The sequence below is a fragment of the Sphaerodactylus townsendi genome, linkage group LG05, assembly GCF_021028975.2.
Source record: "Sphaerodactylus townsendi isolate TG3544 linkage group LG05, MPM_Stown_v2.3, whole genome shotgun sequence".
Taxonomy (NCBI): Eukaryota; Metazoa; Chordata; class Lepidosauria; order Squamata; family Sphaerodactylidae; genus Sphaerodactylus; species Sphaerodactylus townsendi.
The window spans coordinates 129,608,384-129,627,894 of NC_059429.1; the positions used below are offsets into that span (position 1 = coordinate 129,608,384).

A 19,511-nucleotide genomic window follows, 5' to 3' on the forward strand; every position below is an offset into this window, starting at 1 on the left:
TAAGGCTTCCCCCGGAAGTAAGACGTAGCAAAGTTTTTGTTTGGAAGCATGCCCGACGAACAGAACATGGAAAAATAAGACATCCCCTGAAAATAAGACACAGCGCATCTTTGGGAGCAAAAATTAATATAAGACACTGTCTTATTTTCAGGGAAACACGGTATGTCCTGTTGGACTGTTGATGGTTATACTTTAGTTGAGTGCTGAAAAGGTTGGGTGAAATATAACTGTCTGTTTGGTTGAGATTGATATTCACACTTTGAAATATCATGTCAGCCCGTTTTCAGAAGGAAATATTCAGACTGAATTCCTCAGATGGGTACTTGTACAAGTCTTAAACGTACTTCATTAACAATCAGATTTCCTGGGCACTGAAGTCCATTTGGAATTCATCTTAAAATACATACCTGGGCTGATACAAAATTCTAATCGTTCTATTTGTTTAATTTATGTGTGAAAAGGTAAAGGTAGTTCCTTGTGCAAGGGCGGGGCTTGGGGAGGGGAGGAGCTTCAGTTGAGTATAATACTATAGAGTCCCATTTCCAAAGCGGCCATGATGTGAAGCAGGCTGGTTAAAGGAGCCATGCATCCACATCAGAATAAACATTGCAGAAGCTGCACGCGTTTGTTAGCTTTTCGATTGCCTTCGCCAGTGCTCCATTCCTTAAAAATATTAGTAATGATTTAAAATAATTGCATGCTCATACAATAAATATATAAATACATAAAGAACATCATAACATGTCAGTTGTACAATAATCATACATTAATTGTCAATTATAACATTTATCTATCTATCTATCTATCTATCTATCTATCTATCTATCTATCTATCTATCTATCTATCTATCTATCTATCTATCTATCTATCTATCTATCTATCTATCTATCTATCTATCTATCTATCTATCTATCTATCTATCTATCTATCTATCTATCTATCTATCTATCTATCTATCTATCTATCTACTATCTATTTATTGTTCCACTTCTATACTGCCCTCCCCCAGAGGGCTCAGGGCGGTTTACAACAATGACAGAACAAGTGGATACATAAAATACATATAAAGATTAAAAGCAGCGTTCAATTTCCATAAAATTAGAATACAGATGGCATCCAGCTATTAAAAACTCCTACAGAAGGGAACAGCGAGCCTTGGGTTGTTTCCGGGCACCTTTCTATTAGACATCACTCCGGAGGGAGATGCAATCATAATAATGTTGTATTGTATCCATTCATGAAAATGGTGATCGTGCTCACACCTGAAAGTAAATGATTCATGAATCTGAAGACAATTATTCAGTCACCGATTTGAAGTGTAACATCTATGAAAGGAGACAACAGATAAGATTATAAGCCTTTATTGAGGTGAACTACGTGGATAACATTGAAGGAGGTTTTTTGGCTGCATCGGTGTTACTGAAGTTCTCCCCTCGGAGATATACGTAATGCAAGTAAAAAAATTGTTAATAGCAATTGCATTTTATGTATGGTTATACATTAAGAACATAAGAACATAAGAACAAGTCAGCTGGATCAGACTGGAGTCCATCTAGTCCAGCACTCTGCTACTCGCAGTGGCCCACCAGGTGCCTTTGGGAGCTCACCTGCAGGATGTGAAAGCAATGGCCTTCTGCGGCTGTTGCTCCTGAGCACCTGGACTGTTCAGGCATTTGCAATCTCAGATCAAAGAGGATCAAGATTGGTAGCCATAAATCGACTTCTCCTCCATAAATCTGTCCAAGCCCCTTTTAACGCTATCCAGGTTAGTGGCCATCACCACCTCCTGTGGCAGCATATTCCAAACACCAATCACACGTTGCGTGAAGAAGTGTTTCCTTTTATTAGTCCTAATTCTTCCTCCCAGCATTTTCAATGGATGCCCCCTGGTTCTAGTATTGTGAGAAAGAGAGAAAAAATTCTCTTTGTCAACATTTTCTACCCCATGCATAATTTTATAGACTTCAATCGTATCCCCCCTCAGACGTCTCCTCTCCAAACGAAAGAGTCCCAAACGCTGCAGCGTTTGTAAAATATATTTGTAATATACACAAGCCACTGTGCAGCACACGTGCGTCACGTGTTATTTGGTCCGTATTTGGGGAGATCAGTTGCAGTCCCAGGAAATCTCCAGGTATCACCTGCAGGTTAGCAACCGTGGCCCTTAACCTTCTGAGTGTGGGTAATCTCCCTGGTAAGAGATACCTTTTGCGTTACAGCAGAGTGCACTGAGGCAAACACAGCAAAGCTCATCCATGCGGGCGTGTGCTGGCAACAAAAGAATTACTGCTGATCTGTGGACCGCAGAGATCAGTTCTCATGAGGAAAACTCCTGCTTTGCAAGGTAGACTCTCTGAGCCACCGAGGGTCCTCTCCTGATCAAATCCTGCCTTCCACAATCTCTACTCCAGGGGTCTGCAACCTGAGGCTCTCCAGATGTTCGTGGACTACAATTCCCATCAGCCCCTGCCAGCATGGCCAATTGGCCATGCTGGCAGGGGCTGATGGGATTTGCAGTCCATGTACATCTGGAGAGCCGCAGGTTGCAGACCCCTGCTCTACCCCTTATATAAAGCCCTTATATAAAGCCGTGGTGGGACCGCACTTGGAGTACTGTGTTCAGTTCTGTTCGCCACATCTCAAAAAGGATATCGAAGAGATAGAAAAAGTGCAGAGAAGGGCAACGAGGATGATTGAAGGATTGGAGCACCTTCCTTATGAGGAGAGGCTGCAGCGTTTGGGGCTCTTTAGTTTGGAGAGGAGACGTCTGAGGGGGGATCTGATTGAAGTCTACAAAATTATGCATGGGGTAGAAAATGTTGACAGAGAGAAATTTCTCTCTCTTTCTCACAATACTAGAACCAGGGGGCATTCATGGAAAATGCTGGGGGGAAGAATGAGGACTAATAAAAGGAAACACTTCTTCACGCAACGTGTGATTGGTGTTTGGAATATGCTGCCACAGGAGGTGGTGATGGCCACTCACCTGGATAGCTTTAAAAGGGGCTTGGACAGATTGATGGAGGAGAAGTCGATCTATGGCTACCAATCTTGATCCTCCTTGATCTGAGGTTGCAAATACCTTAGCAGACCAGGTGCTCGGGAGCAGCAGCAGCAGAAGGCCATTGCTCTCACATCCTGCACGTGAGCTCCCAAAGGCCCCTTGTGGGCCACTGCGAGTAGCAGAGTGCTGGACTAGATGGACTCTGGTCTGATCCAGCAGGCTCGTTCTTATGTTCTTATGTACCCCAAAATCTCCAGGAACTTCCTAGTCCGGAGTCAGCAACCCTAGTTTAGAAGAACCGTTGCCCCGATCCTGCACAGCTTCTGTTATATTCTTAAGCAAGTGACATTGCACAGAAATGCAGACATTTCATCACTTCTGTTGCTGTCAACAACTACTATTGCGGGAGAAAGAGTGACGGAACGGGGTGGGAGCGAGTCCAAGAAGAAACGGTGCCTTGCCTCTCGGCATGTGTCGATTCACTCACCTGCGTTCGTGCGCAAAGAAAAGTTTGAAAGGGCCATTGGGAAGAAGAGCCTGGAACAGCTGCTGAGTTACAGGCTGTCGAGGACTGTTATTTACACTTTCATGGGCTTCGCATTTTTCGCCCAGGTGGCTTTGGAGCTGCCAGTTAAAGGTGCGCACTCAGCAGAACAGATTTCCCGAGAGCTGCCAAATGTCTCAGAAGCTTTTGATGGAAAGGGGTGCTCTGGAATGCCAGGGGGCCATTGGAAGTAGGATAGTCTACCTCCCGGATACCTTTCAGTATTACAATTGATTTCCAGACTACATAGATCAGTTGAAGAAGAAGAAGAAGAAGAAGAAGAAGAAGAAGAAGAAGAAGAAGAAGAAGAAGAAGAAGAAGAAGAAGAAGAAGAAGAAGAAGAAGAAGAAGAAGAAGAAGAAGAGGAAGAAGAAGAAGAAGAAGAGGAAGCAAGAAGAAGAAGAAGAAGAGGAGGAGGAGGAGGAGGAGGAGGAGGAGGTGAGAGAGAGGAGAGGAGGAGGAGAAGTTTGAGTTTGATTTCCGATTCTCCTGCAGGAGACCTCCAAGGGGCTTACAATCTCCTTGCCCTTCCCCCCTCACAACAAACACCCTGTGAGGTAGGTGGGGCTGAGAGAGCTCCGAGAAGCTGTGACTAGCCCAAGGTCACCCAGCTGGCGTGTGTGGGAGTGCCCAGGCTAATCTGAATTCCCCAGATAAGCCTCCACAGCTCAGGCGGCAGAGCTGGGAATCAAACCCGGTTCCTCCATATTAGATACACGAGCTCTTAACCTCCTACACCACTGCTGCTCCTCCCACGTTGGCTGCTTTGGAGGGCGAGTTCTATGCACTGTAACATCATAAGGTTTCTCCTTTCCACAAAACCCGCCCTCCTAGGCTGGCCATCCTCCAGGTGGCTCTTGGAGTCCTCCCACTTCGGCAACAAAGATCGGTTCCTCTAGAGAGAGCGGCTGCTTTGGAAGGTGGTCTCTAGGACATTGTACCCTGAGGTCTCTCCCCTTCCCAAACTCTACGCTCCCCATGCTCAACCCCCCAAACTTCAGGTATTTCCGAAACCAGAGTTGGCTACTGTGGTGTATCTAGCAGCAGAAAGAGCCAGGAAAGTGAAGCCAGAATCATAGAGTTGGAAGAGCCATCCAGTCCAACCTCCTGCCAAGCAGGAACACACAATCAAAGCACTTCTGACAGACGACCATTTTGCCTCTGCTTAAAAACCTCCAAAGAAGGAGACTCCACGACTCTCCAAGGCAGTGCATTCCACTGTCAAACAGCCTTTACTGTCAGGAAGTTCTTCCTAATGTATAGCAATCTTTTCTGATACCTTGAATCCATTACTCCTTGTCCTAGTCTCTGAAGCAACAGAAAACAAGCTTGCTTCCTCTTCAACATGACGGCCCTTCAAATATTTAAACATGGCTACCATGTCATCCCTTCACCTTTTCTTCTCCAGACTAAACATATCTAGTTTATCCATCTATTTTAATTAATTATCCATCTATCCATCTATTATCCATCTATTTTAATTAATTAACTATAGAAAATTACTGCGGCAAATGTTTTTAACGTATTTATTGTTTTAACTGAGTTTATTCGATGTATTGTGTTTTATTGTTTTGTAAACCGCCCTGAGCCCTTCGGGGGCAGGGCGGTCTACCAAATTGAATTAACAACAACAACAACAACAACAATTTATGCAAGAATTACAACATAAGAACAGCTAAGAACTGGTGGGAACATTGTCCAGAGAAAGTAATGGAAAATGAGGTCAAGATCCTGTGGGACTTTTGAATCCAGACGGACAAAGTGTTGAAACACAATACACCAGACATCACCGTGATCGAGGACAAGAAAGTGACCATCATTGACACAGCAGTCCCCGGTGACAGCAGGGTCATTGAAAAAGAACACAAGAAGGTCACTAGATACCGCCATTTGAAAATTGAGCTTCAGCGTCTATGGCACAAACCAGCTGAGGTCGTCCCAGTGGTAATCGGCTCGCTGGGCGCCATCCCAAAACCATTAGGGCAGTTAACTTGAAACATCTTCGAATTGACAAAATTAACATTGTCAAATTCAGAAGGCAGCCCTGCTGGGATCCGCACGAATACTACGCCGATACCTTACAACTTCCTAGGCCTCTGGGTGAGGCTCAAATTGTAATGGAGGCCAACAACCAGCTAAAGATCTGGCAGCTGTGAAATCTACAATAATAATAATAATAATAATAATAATAATAATAATAATAATAATAATAATAATAATAATAATAATAATAGTTCCCTAAGCCACTTCTCATAGGGCATGGATTCCAGACCTTTAACCATTTTGGTCACTCTTCTCTGGACTTGTGAAGTGTTAAACCCTCACCGAGCCCAAGAGTTGGAGTGGGCAGAAGCAGTTAGAACTGCGGATAAGGTTTGAGGGGAGTTCAGCTCTGAGCTCCAGAGAGAACAGATGTGTCTGGGAGATACCTGTGGTTTTGTTGGGAAGAATTGGGAGAGAAGAGAGTCTCAAATTCTAGTCAGGAAGGGGATTTACTTCTAGGCAGAGAAGAATTCCTGGAATCAACCTTCTGGACAGAATGGGTAGAACTAAGGCAGGGGTAGGGAACCTTTAACACTCAAAGAGCCATTTGGACCCGTTTTCCACAGGAAAAGAAAACACTTGGAGCCGCAAATAATTTTTGACATTTAAAATAAAGATAATACTATATATATTGGGGGTTTTTTACCTTTTACTCCGCTCATTCTGAGAAGTGCATGGATGCGTCCGCCCTGCTGCCTGCAGGGCGGGCAGTTGGTGCACCCACCCTGCTGCCTGCAGGGCGGGCAAGGATGGGGCCGGGGGCAGTTGGTGGGCAGTTGGTGCGCCTGCCTTGCTGCCTGCAGGGCAGGCAAGGATGGGGCCAGCGGCTCGGCTCGTGGAGCCACAGTGCAAGAGCAGAAGAGCCGCATGTGGCTCTCGAGCCACAGGTTCCCTACCCCTGAACTAAGGGAACTGGCAGGGAAAAAGAGGAGCCATTCTCTTGTCAGAAAGGGGAAGTTACACTGTCCTTGTGAGAGATTTCCCACCTCTAGTTCTGTAGTAGGATTTACTTCAAATGCCTTGAGGTAATCCTAAAATTTGAAAAGTCTGAAGAGGAAAGTGAGTTGGGAAATACTAATTTCCAAATAGTTAACAGGACACCACACGAACCTCTGGTTGCAAGCTTGAATATAATCTGTGTAACATCTTGAAAGGGTTATCACATTTCACAAGCATTATGAACCCTGTGACAAACTGATCCCTTTTCTAAAAGCCAATCACCATCTGATCTGAGCTTTGAAATGCCTTAAAATTTGTAAATAAAAAATTGCCTCTTTCTGTGCTGACGATTCCTACCTAATTTCCTGAGGCTGTTGTTAAAATTCTATAGCTTATTTGTTAAACTTTTTAAAAAAGCTGCTTGCATGGTTATCTGAGGTGAAACAGAGAACAGGGTGGGACAACTAAAGAGAAACCCCACATATAGATAGGGTTTCTCTTTAGGTCGATTCCCTACTTACCATCGACCACCCTTTGCTGCGTGCTACTCCCAGCGCGCATCATTTCTGGTGCGCTCCCGGGCTTCCCCACGCCGTTTTGAGGAGCGCCAGGAATGACGCGCGCTGAGGGGGTGCGAGAGCGGCAGCGTCGAGGTGGCTGCGTTGTCACCGCCCCTGTAGTGGGGAGTGCCGCGGGACCCCGCACTACTTGGCGAGAGTAGCGCGCAGCAGATGGTAAGTGGGGAAATGCCCCCAGTTGTCCCACCCTGTTCTCTGTTTTACCTCAGATAACCAATTTGGTTGGTTGTCTGTTTTACCTCAGATAACCAACCTCATTAAGAATATATATATATTCTTAATTAGATTGGGGCTCAGGATGCTACAGAATTTCACGGCTGTACCATTTCATCCCTGGTTTTTCATTATCCTTCCCCCAGCCCAACTACCCAATTCTATAGAATAATGATGATGAAAAATAATGTGTTTTGTGGGTATGTTGGTTGCATCAAGAGAAATATAGCACGCACGCACACACACACACACACACACACACACACACACACACACACACACACACACACACACACACACGTGCGCGCACACACAGGCAGCAGGCAACCTCCCCAAATGGTGGTTGCATGGTTATAACAAGGAAAGGCAGGTGGGCAAAATGGTGGCTCAGCTAGAGACACTTTGCAGAGGGAGAATCCTTCGTGTTTCAACAAAGAAACGGCAGGAAATGCCCTCTGCAAAGCAATGAGGTAAATAGGGCATGCCTAAATGGCCATAGATTTGCCACGTCAGAATTGTGCACCAGTTCCACAGGGTCAGACAGAGGCCAACAGCACCTTCGAGACAATCAAGATTTTGGGGTAAGACCTAACACCACACCAGACATAGTAGCACCCCACAGACTGAAACCCACTGTATGATTAGTGCAAACCATGGTTTTATTTACACTGCCATTGTGATAAGAACATAAGAACATAAGAACGAGCCTGCTGGATCAGACCAGAGTCCATCTAGTCCAGCTCTCTGCTACTCGCAGTGGCCCACCAGGTGCCTTTGGGAGCTCACCTGCAGGATGTGAAAGCAATGGCCTTCTGCGGCTGCTGCTGCTCCCGAGCACCTGGTCTGCTAAGGCATTTGCAATCTGAGATCAAGGAGGATCAAGATTGGTAGCCATAGAGCGACTTCTCCTCCATAAATCTGTCCAAGCCCCTTTGGGATTCTACAAAACTGACCATGGTAGAATCAGGTAGCACAATAAACCAATAGAACTTTCATTCACGTGCACTTACTCGGCTTATTTATGGTTTTCCATGCTCAGTTTGAGAATAACATGTGCGGTCAATAGCCTCTTATATACAACTTGTACTCCTTTCTGAGCACGGTTTGAAAGATGTGAATTCTTTTACATGCCAGGATCGAACCGGTTGAAGCTGACAGTCCTGTCAGAAGACAGACTGCAGATGAAATGGAAAGAGACAGAAGGAAACACGAATGGGTACAAAGTCCGTGTGAAACCCATGGCAGGTAAATACTAAGGGGGACCTCACTGTAGGGGGCTCTCCTTGGAAGAATGTCTTTACTTATTTATTTTGGCTTATATGTCTTCTTTCCCTGTATGGCCATGGGCTGCTAACAATCACACTGAAACAATAAAGGCAATAAACAGTAAGTTCCAATCAACATAAATATCAAGCTGACGGATTCAGTAGAAGCAAATGGGTGTTCCCAACCATTCTCACCCTGTGGGCGTCTTTGGCATTCTGACATGGGGTGACTGGTACAACCACAAAATACTCTGTTGAAGTCTTTCCCCTCACTAAACTCCACCTTTCTCAGGCTCCACCCCAAAAATGTCCAGGCATTTCCTGTCCTAGCAACTGAGTGACACCTGTTCCAGGGACTTGTAGCTCCTAATCGCCATGAGAGGTCATAGACCTTCTTGCCCTTCACAAAGTGCCAAGCTATACAAAAACAAGAAGCAGAGGCATACCAGGGGTAAATGGCGCCCAGAGACAAATTTTCTCTGGGACGCCCCCCCAGGCTCTGCCCCCCACTCCGGGTCTGTCCCCGATTTTGCGCCCCCCACCTGACCAGAAGAGTGGCGCCCGGGGACAAGGGGTACCCCTTGTCCCCGGGTAGATACGCCACTGACAAGGAGGGAATCTGTTTTGCATGATCTAGGCACATTGTTGCTCCATCAAGGCCTTTGGATTCAGCTGGAAATTTTCTGCCTTCCGCTGCGCTCTTCACATTTTCCTTTTTCTGTTTATTACAGGAGATTCAGAACAGGAAGTCATGCTCAAAACCAGGATTGCCAAAGCAACGGTGGGGGGGTTGAGCCCCACAAAGGAATACTCTCTGCAGATCTACATCCTAAATGGTTCTCAAGAGGCCCTCTTCATCAAGAGGCGGTTTGTGAGTAAGTGTGCCTTCTGCTTTTAGCAGCCGCAGTTATACCTCTTTCAACATAAAGGGCAAAGTGTGGTCCTGCGCTCTTTGGCGGAAGTCAGAGAGGAGCGTGATTGCGCTTTTCAAAGAAGTGCAGATTCTCTTACAGCATTTTAAAATATTATTTCAGCACTGCTTGTGTAACCTCTATCTGTGGGTTCTGTGGGGCAGAACTTGAAATGAGTTTGCGACAACAAATTTTAAAAACAAAATGGTTTACTTTCTTAACATATAACATCAACATTTAACATCACACTTCAAGGTCCTGTTCAGGTTGCATTTTCAAGTCCTTATATTTACAGTCTACTGATACTGCCAAGTCCAATTCTTCTTTGCAAGTGGGTTGGCTCCTGAAGACTCCAAGGGCTTGGTGAGCAGGATTCAACATGATGAAGGTTTCCAGGAGAACTCTCACCCATTACAAACATAAAAACATAAACAATAAACTCCAACATTTACAACATAGCAAAATTAAACAACTACCTTCCCAGTAGTTCCCAACAACATTGCAGTTACCTTAACAAGGTGTTAAGGGCTTATACAAATCAAGGTCCGAGTCTGGTAGCCTTGTCTCCTCCAAACCACATGAGCCCTGCAGCCTCTTACTGCTTTGAGTCTCCACCCCTTTCTGGGTCAACCCATTCTGAGCATGGGGGTTACACTTGCATCTAAACCATTGTTCTCTGCGCCGTTAACCTTAGCACTCTGATAATGTAGCATCTGTATCACCCTGGATGGCTGTTAGCAAGACAGCATTTTTGTCAAGTTACGCGCATCATTTTCTTTCTCATTCCAGCTGCGGGAAGTTCCTGTCTGACATTTGTCTTGAATACTAATCCTATCCTCTATTTCCAACTCTTCCAAAAAGATCATCTCCCGACATTTGACTTTTGTCCTGAAGCTTATATTAAATTAGCCTCACCCTAAAAACAAAAAAAATGGTACTCCTTGGTTTGACCCATCAAATCTATGCACTGACCATTGGCCGACCCTTAACACAAGCACCTGAGTACTTAACCTTTTGTCTCCTCTCTGGACCGTTAGCTTTGTTTTTTGTCCTAGGAGCCCAGGTCACTTTGCATAGCTCGGAAACTGATTTCTGCCTATAACTAGCCTCCTCACCCAGTACTAAGTGTTCAGTATTATCTCAGACACCTCTTTGTCTGGTTATACTGTCCCCAATGCTGCTTTCTCTTCTCCCAGAGTTTAGTGTGAGCCCCTAAACCAGGGGTCTGCAACCTGCGGCTCTTTCAGCCTTATACTGTGGCTCTGCATGGCCGGGAGATCGGAGGGTAGTATGGGCATGTCCCTCCAGCCCTCCAGAGCAGCGCTAGAAGGAAAGGTGAGTGGAGGGGCTGAACTGGAGGTGGCTCAGTGCGTGAGAGTGCTGCTTTTAGCTTCCCCTCCACTCACCTCTCCTTCCAGCGCTGCTCTGGAGGGTTGGAGGGACACGCCCACGCTGCCCTCTGACCTCTGGAGGTTGGAGGGTAGAGTGGGCATGTCCCTCCAGAGCAGCCACCATCCCCCCTCTGCCATCCCCGCAGCCACCATCCCCCCTTTGCCCCACAGAGCAGGCGGCTGCCTGCTCCGTCAGGCAGAGGGGGTTTCCCTGCCCTGCACCGCTGCCTCCTGCAGTGCAAGAGGTGGTGGCACTGGGCAGGCTGCAGACGCCATCCCCCCTCTGCCCCATGGAGCAGGCGGGTGCCTGCTCCGTCGAGCAGACAGGGTCTCCCTGCCTGGCGCCTCCGCCTCCCAGCATTAGTGGAGGGGCACAGAGCTGCTTCTCCGGCATAGTAGATCTTCAGGGCCGTGGAAAACGGGTCCAAATGGCTCTTTGGGTGGTAAAGGTTGCTGACCCCTGTCCTAAACCCTGCTTCTCAGATCCAAGTCTCTTCAGGAATTGTAAATATCACCTCTAATTCCCTACTAAGCCTATCTCCAAACCTATCCCCTCAACTCTATATACGTCCCAGGGCTGTGTGAATTGTCTGCTGCTCTGAAACGTGTGCTTGTGTATTTTATTATTTTCCTTTAAATAAAACTGTTAAACTTCTATTCCATCGTCCTCAGGATTTCCTAAGGAAACTGATTCCCATAGGCATAGATGGAAAAGATCTTGTGCTTACCCTACCTCTCGCTATGCAAGGCCTGACCCTGCTAATTCCCCACTCTAAAAGGGGCAGACCCCCACACTTAGGGTAACAGTGAGATGTGCAAATATTTATTCAGACCGTTGAACAGTTGATGTAATATCTGACTGAAATCCACTGTTGCTTTGGCTGTTGCAGTTGAAGAACTAAAAAACTTCTCCCAAGTTAGAAGTAACAGAAGGAACCCAACTAGTGCCCCAGAAAAGACAGAGATGTTTCTGGGGACTACAGCTGCCGAATACCTCCTGGAGACAGAAGCCACCTTCCCACCTACCAGTGAAACCCTGATAAGTATGTAGCGGAGTCCAATTGAATTATTATTGTTATTGTTCTTGCTACTTGATTTTTTAGACCACTCCCCTCTCTTACAGGAGATCAGAGTGGCTTACAACATTTTAAAATAATGATATAAAATAGTTGTCCAGGGACTGCACCCCTAGACTCCTGCCCCAGCCAGGAGAAGCCCCAGAAGGCTTGGGAGAAGCCCCAGGAGAAAGACTTATCCAGACTCCAGGGGCACACAGGGAGGCAGCGGTCGCAGAAAGACCCTGCAGGGCCAGGCAGCTTGAAGGGAGGAGTCCGGCCCTGGGCCAGAGGCTATCTGGACTCCAAAGAATGCACAGCAACAGAAGATGCCTGGAAGGCAGGCCGAGCCCCATCCAGGCAAAGCCCAGTGCTGCACCAGAAGCCCAGACCCTCAGCAAGAGAGCAAGAGGAGACCCTGAAGACCAGAGGTGTAGCTCCAAGGGGATAGGGGGGTTAGGGTTAGGGGCGTGGCAAGGGCATTCCGGGGGCATTCCGGGGCATCGCAGGGGCAGAGGACCCACCAGTGCACAGGGCACTTTCCCCTCTTGCTACGCCTCTGCAGAAGACCAACTGAAGCCTCTGCCCACTTAAAGCAGTAACAGGGAAAAGGCCTCTGCCCACTTAAAGCAGTAACAGGGAAGAGGTGGGGCCCAGCCTGGTATATCAAACCACACAAAGACTTAAGGGCACTTCAGTTTTTGGAAGAAGCAGTGATTTCTCCCTGCCATGTGCAGACCTCCAACTTTGCTCCCTGAGGGTGCTGGGAGGGGTGAATTAATTGAAAACTGCATGGTTGGATATAGACCTATGACCTTTTTGCACTGTGGTCAAGAAGCCATTTGCAATGTTCAGTCACAAGCAGAATGAAAACACGGATTCTACATGCGGTTTATAGAAAATCTGCCCCCGTTGATGGAACAAAATGGATTTATGTTTTTAGAAATTAATGCGCATATATACGTTTTAAGTATGATTTGATAAATGTTAAGTAAGATAGAGTTAAGATAAGCTATAGGTTGTAAGTTTAGGAAGCATAGCCATAAGTTATAGGTTTTCAGTTAAGGTAGAATAGAAGGACAGAAAGAAGAAAAGTTATATCATAAAGTGTTTAGTTAAGTTTAGGTAAAAGTGCTTGCCGGCATTCCACTGTGCTCCTGCCCTGAACTCTGCAGAGTTCAGGACTGGGGTGCTGTTCAAAGGGCCTCTAGAAAGTGGCACCCAGGAGTTCCAGCCCCCCACACCCACTAGCTACACCACAGTGGAAATGTACTCCTTTTTTGACGCATGAGAGCTCCTGATGATGAATGTGTCAAGGCCAGACTCAAAGCAGAGGGGAAAGTAATCTCTTACGCAGTGATAGCCTCAGAAGTGGGATCCAGCAGGTTCTCACAGGTTCCCGAGAGTAGGTTTCTAATTATTTGTGTGTGCCGAGAGGGGGTTACTAATTGGTGATTTTGCCACATGATTTTTGCCTTAGTTACACCCCTCCTCTCAGCAGTAGCGCGCAGAACTTGAAGCAGTCTAGCAGGAGGTGCACCGGCATGCATGGCAGCCCTGCGCCTAGATGCATTCGCTTCCCACCTGGGAAGGATCGCAGCTGGCTGCTGGTCCTTGCCACAGTCCCTCGCTCTAGGAATGCCCGGCCATGCCCCTCCCATCGTGCCCTTGCCAGCTCCCATTAAGCCATTAATGTACCACAGTTTGAATCCCACCACCATGGGAACCTGTTACTAAAATTTTTGGATCCCACCACTGGGTAGCCTTCCACCTCGAGGAGCAGTGTGCCCGGGTATCATCTGATTGTTCTTCTTGTGATGCTCTGGAACATAGGAAAGGATGAGCCAGACAAGAAAAGGCCAAAAGCGGGCGTGCCCAAAGACGGGATTGAAAATGTGCCCATTGCAGAGCCGACAGCAATGCTGGCGTCCCCAACAGCCGTGAAGATAACGCTGCTCCCAAGTCCGATAGAATTCGAAATAGACCATCTTGCCCAAGAGAAAACTGCCAGGGAAAACTTAAGGAGAGGTGAGGCTTGTTTCTAAGCATACACAGACACGGATGGTTTTCCAAAGGAAATGCTTCTATGACTGGGAAATACATATCTTCTGCACTTCCCACATCAGCCTGCAGTGGTTTCACTGGTTGTCTCTGCTAGGCCATGTCGCTGGCAGACGGCAATTAAAGGCCTCCCAGTTTGCCCTCTGTGTTGTTCCTGAACGTGCCAGGAGGGGTGAATTAATTGAAAATGTGTGCTTTGAGTGGAATTAAACTGCAAGGTTGGATACAGTCCCATATACAGTAAGGTGACCAGATGGTCACCTTTGTGAACCGGGACAAGGGGTAGGCAATCTTGCGCGTGTGCGTGCATGTGCGTGCAGCCGCAGGAACGCATTGCCTTCTGGGGCGCTGCTGTTTCGGCATTGCCTTCTGGGGCGGGAAACGGCAGCACCCCAGAAGGCAGTGCGGCAGCCTCCCAAAAATCGGGACAATTGAAACAACCCGCGGGACACGGGACAAATTGTTTGAAGGCGGGACTGTCCCGCCAAAAGCGGGACGTCTGGTCAGCCTAATATACAGACAAGTTTGTTTTTAGAGCAAACAGTTTCCAGAGCTGGCTATTGTGGGTTTTCCAAGCTGTGTGAATGTAGTCTGGTAGTTTTTGCTCCTAATGTTTCTCCCGCATTTATGGCTGGAGTCTTCGAAGGCATGTCATGGTGAGACGTGTCAGCTAAAAGAGAGTTAAGTAGGTACAAGATAGGGGAGGGAGAGAGGGGAAGGGAAGGGGGCCTGTTATGTCCCCACAGAGGCTTTTGTTATTTCCCCATTAAGCTTTAGTTTCCCCATAGGTAGCATGGTTTTAGCTCTTTATTAAGTCTTCTAAGGGAGGGTATTTTAGTTAGCCGCTGTCCCTTTAAGACATTTCCCAATAGGCAGTTTCCTTTCTTTACCCAGCAATCCCCTGTTTTAGTTCTAGCCAGTCAGTCAGAGTGAGGTTCTCAGGGTAGTTGGAGACTGGAATATTCGTGAAGTACATATTAATATATAGTGGTCCATAAAGCATAAGTCTAACAGCAGTTAGAACATGACAAAGTCTGAAAGAACTGAAAGGAAGCAAGACACGGTGGACTTCCTTGAAAGCAGCCAAGAGAAGACACAGTCTACAGCAGGGGTCTTCAAACTATGGCCCTCCAGATGTTCATGGACTACAATTCCCATCAGCCCCTGCCAGCATGGCCAAGTGGTAGGACTCATGGGAATTATAGTCTATGAACATCTGGAGGGCCATAGTTTGAAGACCCCTGGTCTACAGCTTCAAACCTGCTCAAGACAAGCCAGTGCTCTGATTTAGATAGATCAGGGGTAGGGAACCTGCGGCTCTCCAGATGTTCAGGAACTACAATTCCCATCAGCCTCTGTCAGCATGGCCAATTGGCCATGTTCTTGAACATCTGGAGAGCCGCAGGTTCCCTACCCCTGAGATAGACCCAAGGGAGGAGTTAGGGTCTTGATTCTCTCCAGTAATAAACCTATTGTTGAACTGTTGAGCCTGGCTTATGTCTCCCCCACTCTGTCCTAACCAAGTACAGGGTACCAAAAACAGATTCATTTGGCGGGGGGCAGAACAGGGGCCACCAGAGCCCTTTGGGGATAGGGCAGGATATAAATCCAAAATAAAATAAATAAATAAATCTGATTGTGGCTTACTCATCCTGGGTGGAAGGGGAGGGGAAAGGGAGGTATGTCATCTGGTCAAAGCCCACCCACCTTTGGTGGAAGGGTAGGGTAGGGAAGGGAAGGGAAGGGAAGGGAAGGGAAGGGAAGGGAAGGGAAGGGGGCCCTGACATCTGGTCGTAGCCCACCCTGTGGGGAAGGACAGGGAGTAGAAGACAGGATGGACAGGGAGTAGAAGTCATAGCCCGCCCACCCTGGGGGGAAGGGGAGGGAGGGGGAAGGAGAGGGAATTCCAAAGGAAAGGTGCCACCTCAGAAAATACCCTGTCTTCAGTGCCACCTGCCTTACCTCTGAAGGTGAGGGTACAGAGAACAGGGTTCAACAGGCTAATGTTGGGCTTTTCTGCATTCTCGTTTTCCTCGCTTCCTGTTGGTTGGGAGTGGGGTCAGTTCCAAACATGTTTTGCTCCCTCTAGTGGTCAGTTCAATGTCAAACAAGTTTATCTCCAGCATAAAACCTGCAGTTGGATGTACTGGATTTGCCTTTGTGTTGTATCAAATCAACCACTAGAGGGAGTAAACTATTTGTGGAACTGAACCAGAGGTGGGATCCAGCAGATTCTCACCAGTTCCCGAGAGTGGGTTACTAATTATTTGTGTGTGCCGAGAGCAGGTTACTAATTGGGTCCACTTTTCCGTTAGAAATTCCATTAGGTCCAAAAATCATAAAGTCCTGTTGTTTCCTGTGTGGCTAGTTAGTGAAGGCAGAAAACGGGATAATTCTCCCTGTTGGGCTGTTTTAAAAACATGTTTCAGAAATATGGTAAAGTTCCTTGTTTAAGAAACGTATCCTCCTTTTGATTTCTAGAAACAAAATTAAGTATTTGAAAGTATTAAGTATTTGACAGGCAGTCAATTAGAGGAGAAGTAATTGTTTTTGTTGGCAGTAGACGATAGGACTTGCTATAATGAGTTTAAATTATGGAGAGAAAGATACAAGCTGGAAATTAGGAACTTTTTTTTTACAGTAAGAGTGTTTTACAGTAACTAATTATTAATGCCCCGCCCCTGGAATGCCCGGCCACGCCCCTGTCGTGCCCCGCCCAGCCCCATTGGCGCTACGCCACTGTTTGAATCCCACCACCATTGGAACCTGTTACTAAAATTTTTGGATCCCATCACTGAACTGAACACACACATACACACACACACACACACACACACACACCCTAAAATAAGAAAAAGGAACTTAGAAGCAAGGAAAATGAGAATGTGGAAAATACCCTTAACTGGCCAACTGAGTCTGAGAAGAGATGGTCCTTCAGGTACCCTAGCCCCAAGCTATTTAGGATCTTTTATATGAAATGTGCTCAGATCCCGCAAACAGAATCAAACGGATTTACTGGTGTTTCTGTAAACTGATCAGCAAGGTGGCCTGTTGAGATTACTTCGGAAGGTCATGAGATGATTCTTCAGCTCCCTAAGTTCGTGCTCTTTCTGCATACGTGCGTTTGTGTTACTAGATTCAATGCTCCATCAGAAAAAAAGGAGAGGGTCAGCAATGATAGCTGCCGGATAGGATATATGCGCAAGGTGCTAGGCTGGAAACCTGGAAAAAGATCGGATCTGATTAAGAGACAGTGCCTGAATAATTGCACCCAAAGGGGCAACTGGTGATTGCTGTCATTGGGCTCGGCAATTGCAGAATCGTGAGAAACAAAGTTGGATGCACGCACTGATGGGAACGGAGTTGACAGCGTGCGTTAAAATCACACCAGGGCATATTTTCCCAAAAGGTGTTTTGCCTTCTCATTGGGAGCCTGACACATCCCCTTAGCACACCTGTGGGCTGTGCGTAATGCAAGCGTCTACTTGACTGAGGGAAAACTGGAGTTGCTCTTTGCAATGATGCTCCTTCCAATTGAGAGCATTTCCTCATGTGGCAAGCAAGGGAGAAATATACTTGAGCTAGTGCAATAAGGAGGCAGAGTCAGTTGCTATACTGAAATAAAGTTTACTTACTAACAGGGAAGGGTAACTTGGAAGAAAACAAGAAGCATCTTTCTAACTAGCTAGCTCCAACAGCCAGCTTACTGCTTAGACTATCACATGGCTACTACTCACACAGAGAGTTAAACTGAGCCTGCGACTGAGACTGACTGAGCACGTGCAGAGTGTAACAAAGAATATATATCTAAAGCCTACGTGCAGACTAGCGTGTAGCCCATGCCTAAGGTGACCAGATTTTCACCTTTTAAAAGCAGGACGCACATGCACGCAGGCTGTGACAGGGCGGGAAACAGGAGTGCCCCAGAAGGCAGTGCGCTCCTGAGGCCACATGCACGGAAGGCTGCCGCACTGCCTTCTGGAGTGTTCCCCTGTTTCCTGCCCTGTGACAGGGCGGGAAAAGGGGAGCGCCCCAGAAGGCAGTGCGGCAGCCTTCCAAAAATCGGGAGATTTAAAAAACCCCGTGGGACGTGGGACAAATTGCTTAAAAGCAGGACTGTCCCGCCAAAAGCAGGACTGTCCCGCCAAAAGCCAGGACTGTCCCGCCAAAAGCGGGACGTCTGGTCACACTACCCATGCCAGGTCTACTTGACCAATAGGTATCAATTACCTGGTCACTGACTTCTGACCTCACTAACTAATTAGCATGCAACAATCAACTCCTTCATTACTGGATTGTGTGACTGGCACTTGCCAGATCCCATCACAAGTTCATGCAATGCCTCATCCAGACTTCTCTTCTCCTACTGATCCAGAGGTGGGATCCAACCAGTTCTCACCCCTTCTCTAGAAGTGGTTACTAATTTTTTCTGAGTGCCGAGAAGAGGTTACTAAAGCAACCTCCCTGCCCAATAGAGACTGGAGGGGCGTGTGTGCGGCGGCGCCACTGTTTGAATCCCACCACCATCGGAACCTGTTATTAAAATTTTTGGATCCCACCACTGTACTGATCCCCCCTGTGGATGGCATGGCGTTATATCCTGGTGAAGTCCCTCTCCAGATTCCATCCTCCCCAAGTTCCACCAACAAAATCTCCAGGTCTTTCCAAACCTGTGCTTCTTACCATAGATGGACGGGTGTGCCAGAGATCAGAGCACCTTAACTTGCTGGTTAAGAGCCAGCATGGTGTAGTGGCTAAGAGCAGGTGGATTCTAATCTGGGGAACTGGGCTTGATTCCCCACTCCTCCACCAGAGTGGCGGAGGCTTATCTGGTGAACCAGATGTGTTTCTGCTTCTCCTACGTTCCTGCTGGGTGACCTTGGGCTAGTCACAGTTCCCTTAGGATAGGCTGACCAGACGTCCCGCTTTTGGTGGGACAGTCCCGCCTTAAAACAATTTGTCCCGCGTCCTGCGGGTTTTTTCAAGTGCCTCGATTTTTGGAAGGCTGCCACACTGCCTTCTGGGGCGCAAGGCAGTGTGGCAGCCTCCCGCACGCGCGGCCACAGGAGCGCACGGTCTTCTGGGGTGCTCCCGTTTCCCGCCCTGTCACAAGGCTGGAAACGGGAGCCCCCCAGAAGGCTGTGCGCTCCTGCGGCTGTGCGAGCATGCGCGCACGCGAGCGGCTGCCCGTCCCGGTTCACAAAGGTGACCATCTGGTCACCTTACCTTAGGACTCTCTCAGCTTCACCTACGGTGTCTGTTGTGGGGAGAGGAAGGGAAAGGAGCTTGTAAACCACCTTGAGTCTCCTTACAGGAGAGAAAGGTGGGGTATAGAGAAAGAGTATGGTATAGTGGCTACAGCACTGCCTATCAAGTCTCAAGTTCATATTTCTGCCTGGGCCGTAAAGTAGACTGAGTGATTTTGGCCTGGTCAAATTGACTCCACGGAAATCTTTAGTAAGAGGCGAAAGATTTATACGATCTGAAGAGAAACCAGTATGGTCAA

At 47.3% G+C, this 19,511-nt stretch overlaps 1 protein-coding gene and 1 non-coding gene across 2 annotated transcripts in view; one reads left to right on the plus strand and one right to left on the minus strand.

Annotated features, from left to right (window-relative positions):
* The window catches only part of COL20A1 (collagen type XX alpha 1 chain), a 215,614-nt gene that overhangs the window by 14,360 nt on the left and 181,743 nt on the right, over nucleotides 1–19,511 (plus strand). Inside the window, exons 3-6 of the mRNA XM_048497920.1 lie at nucleotides 8,457–8,567; nucleotides 9,319–9,462; nucleotides 11,780–11,932; nucleotides 13,778–13,972. Coding sequence (XP_048353877.1) covers nucleotides 8,457–8,567; nucleotides 9,319–9,462; nucleotides 11,780–11,932; nucleotides 13,778–13,972 — 603 coding nt within the window. The remainder of the gene's footprint in view (nucleotides 1–8,456; nucleotides 8,568–9,318; nucleotides 9,463–11,779; nucleotides 11,933–13,777; nucleotides 13,973–19,511) is intronic.
* LOC125434062 lies at nucleotides 19,393–19,505 on the minus strand. Its single transcript, XR_007244707.1, has one exon. It is a non-coding gene; the product is annotated as a U5 spliceosomal RNA (small nuclear RNA).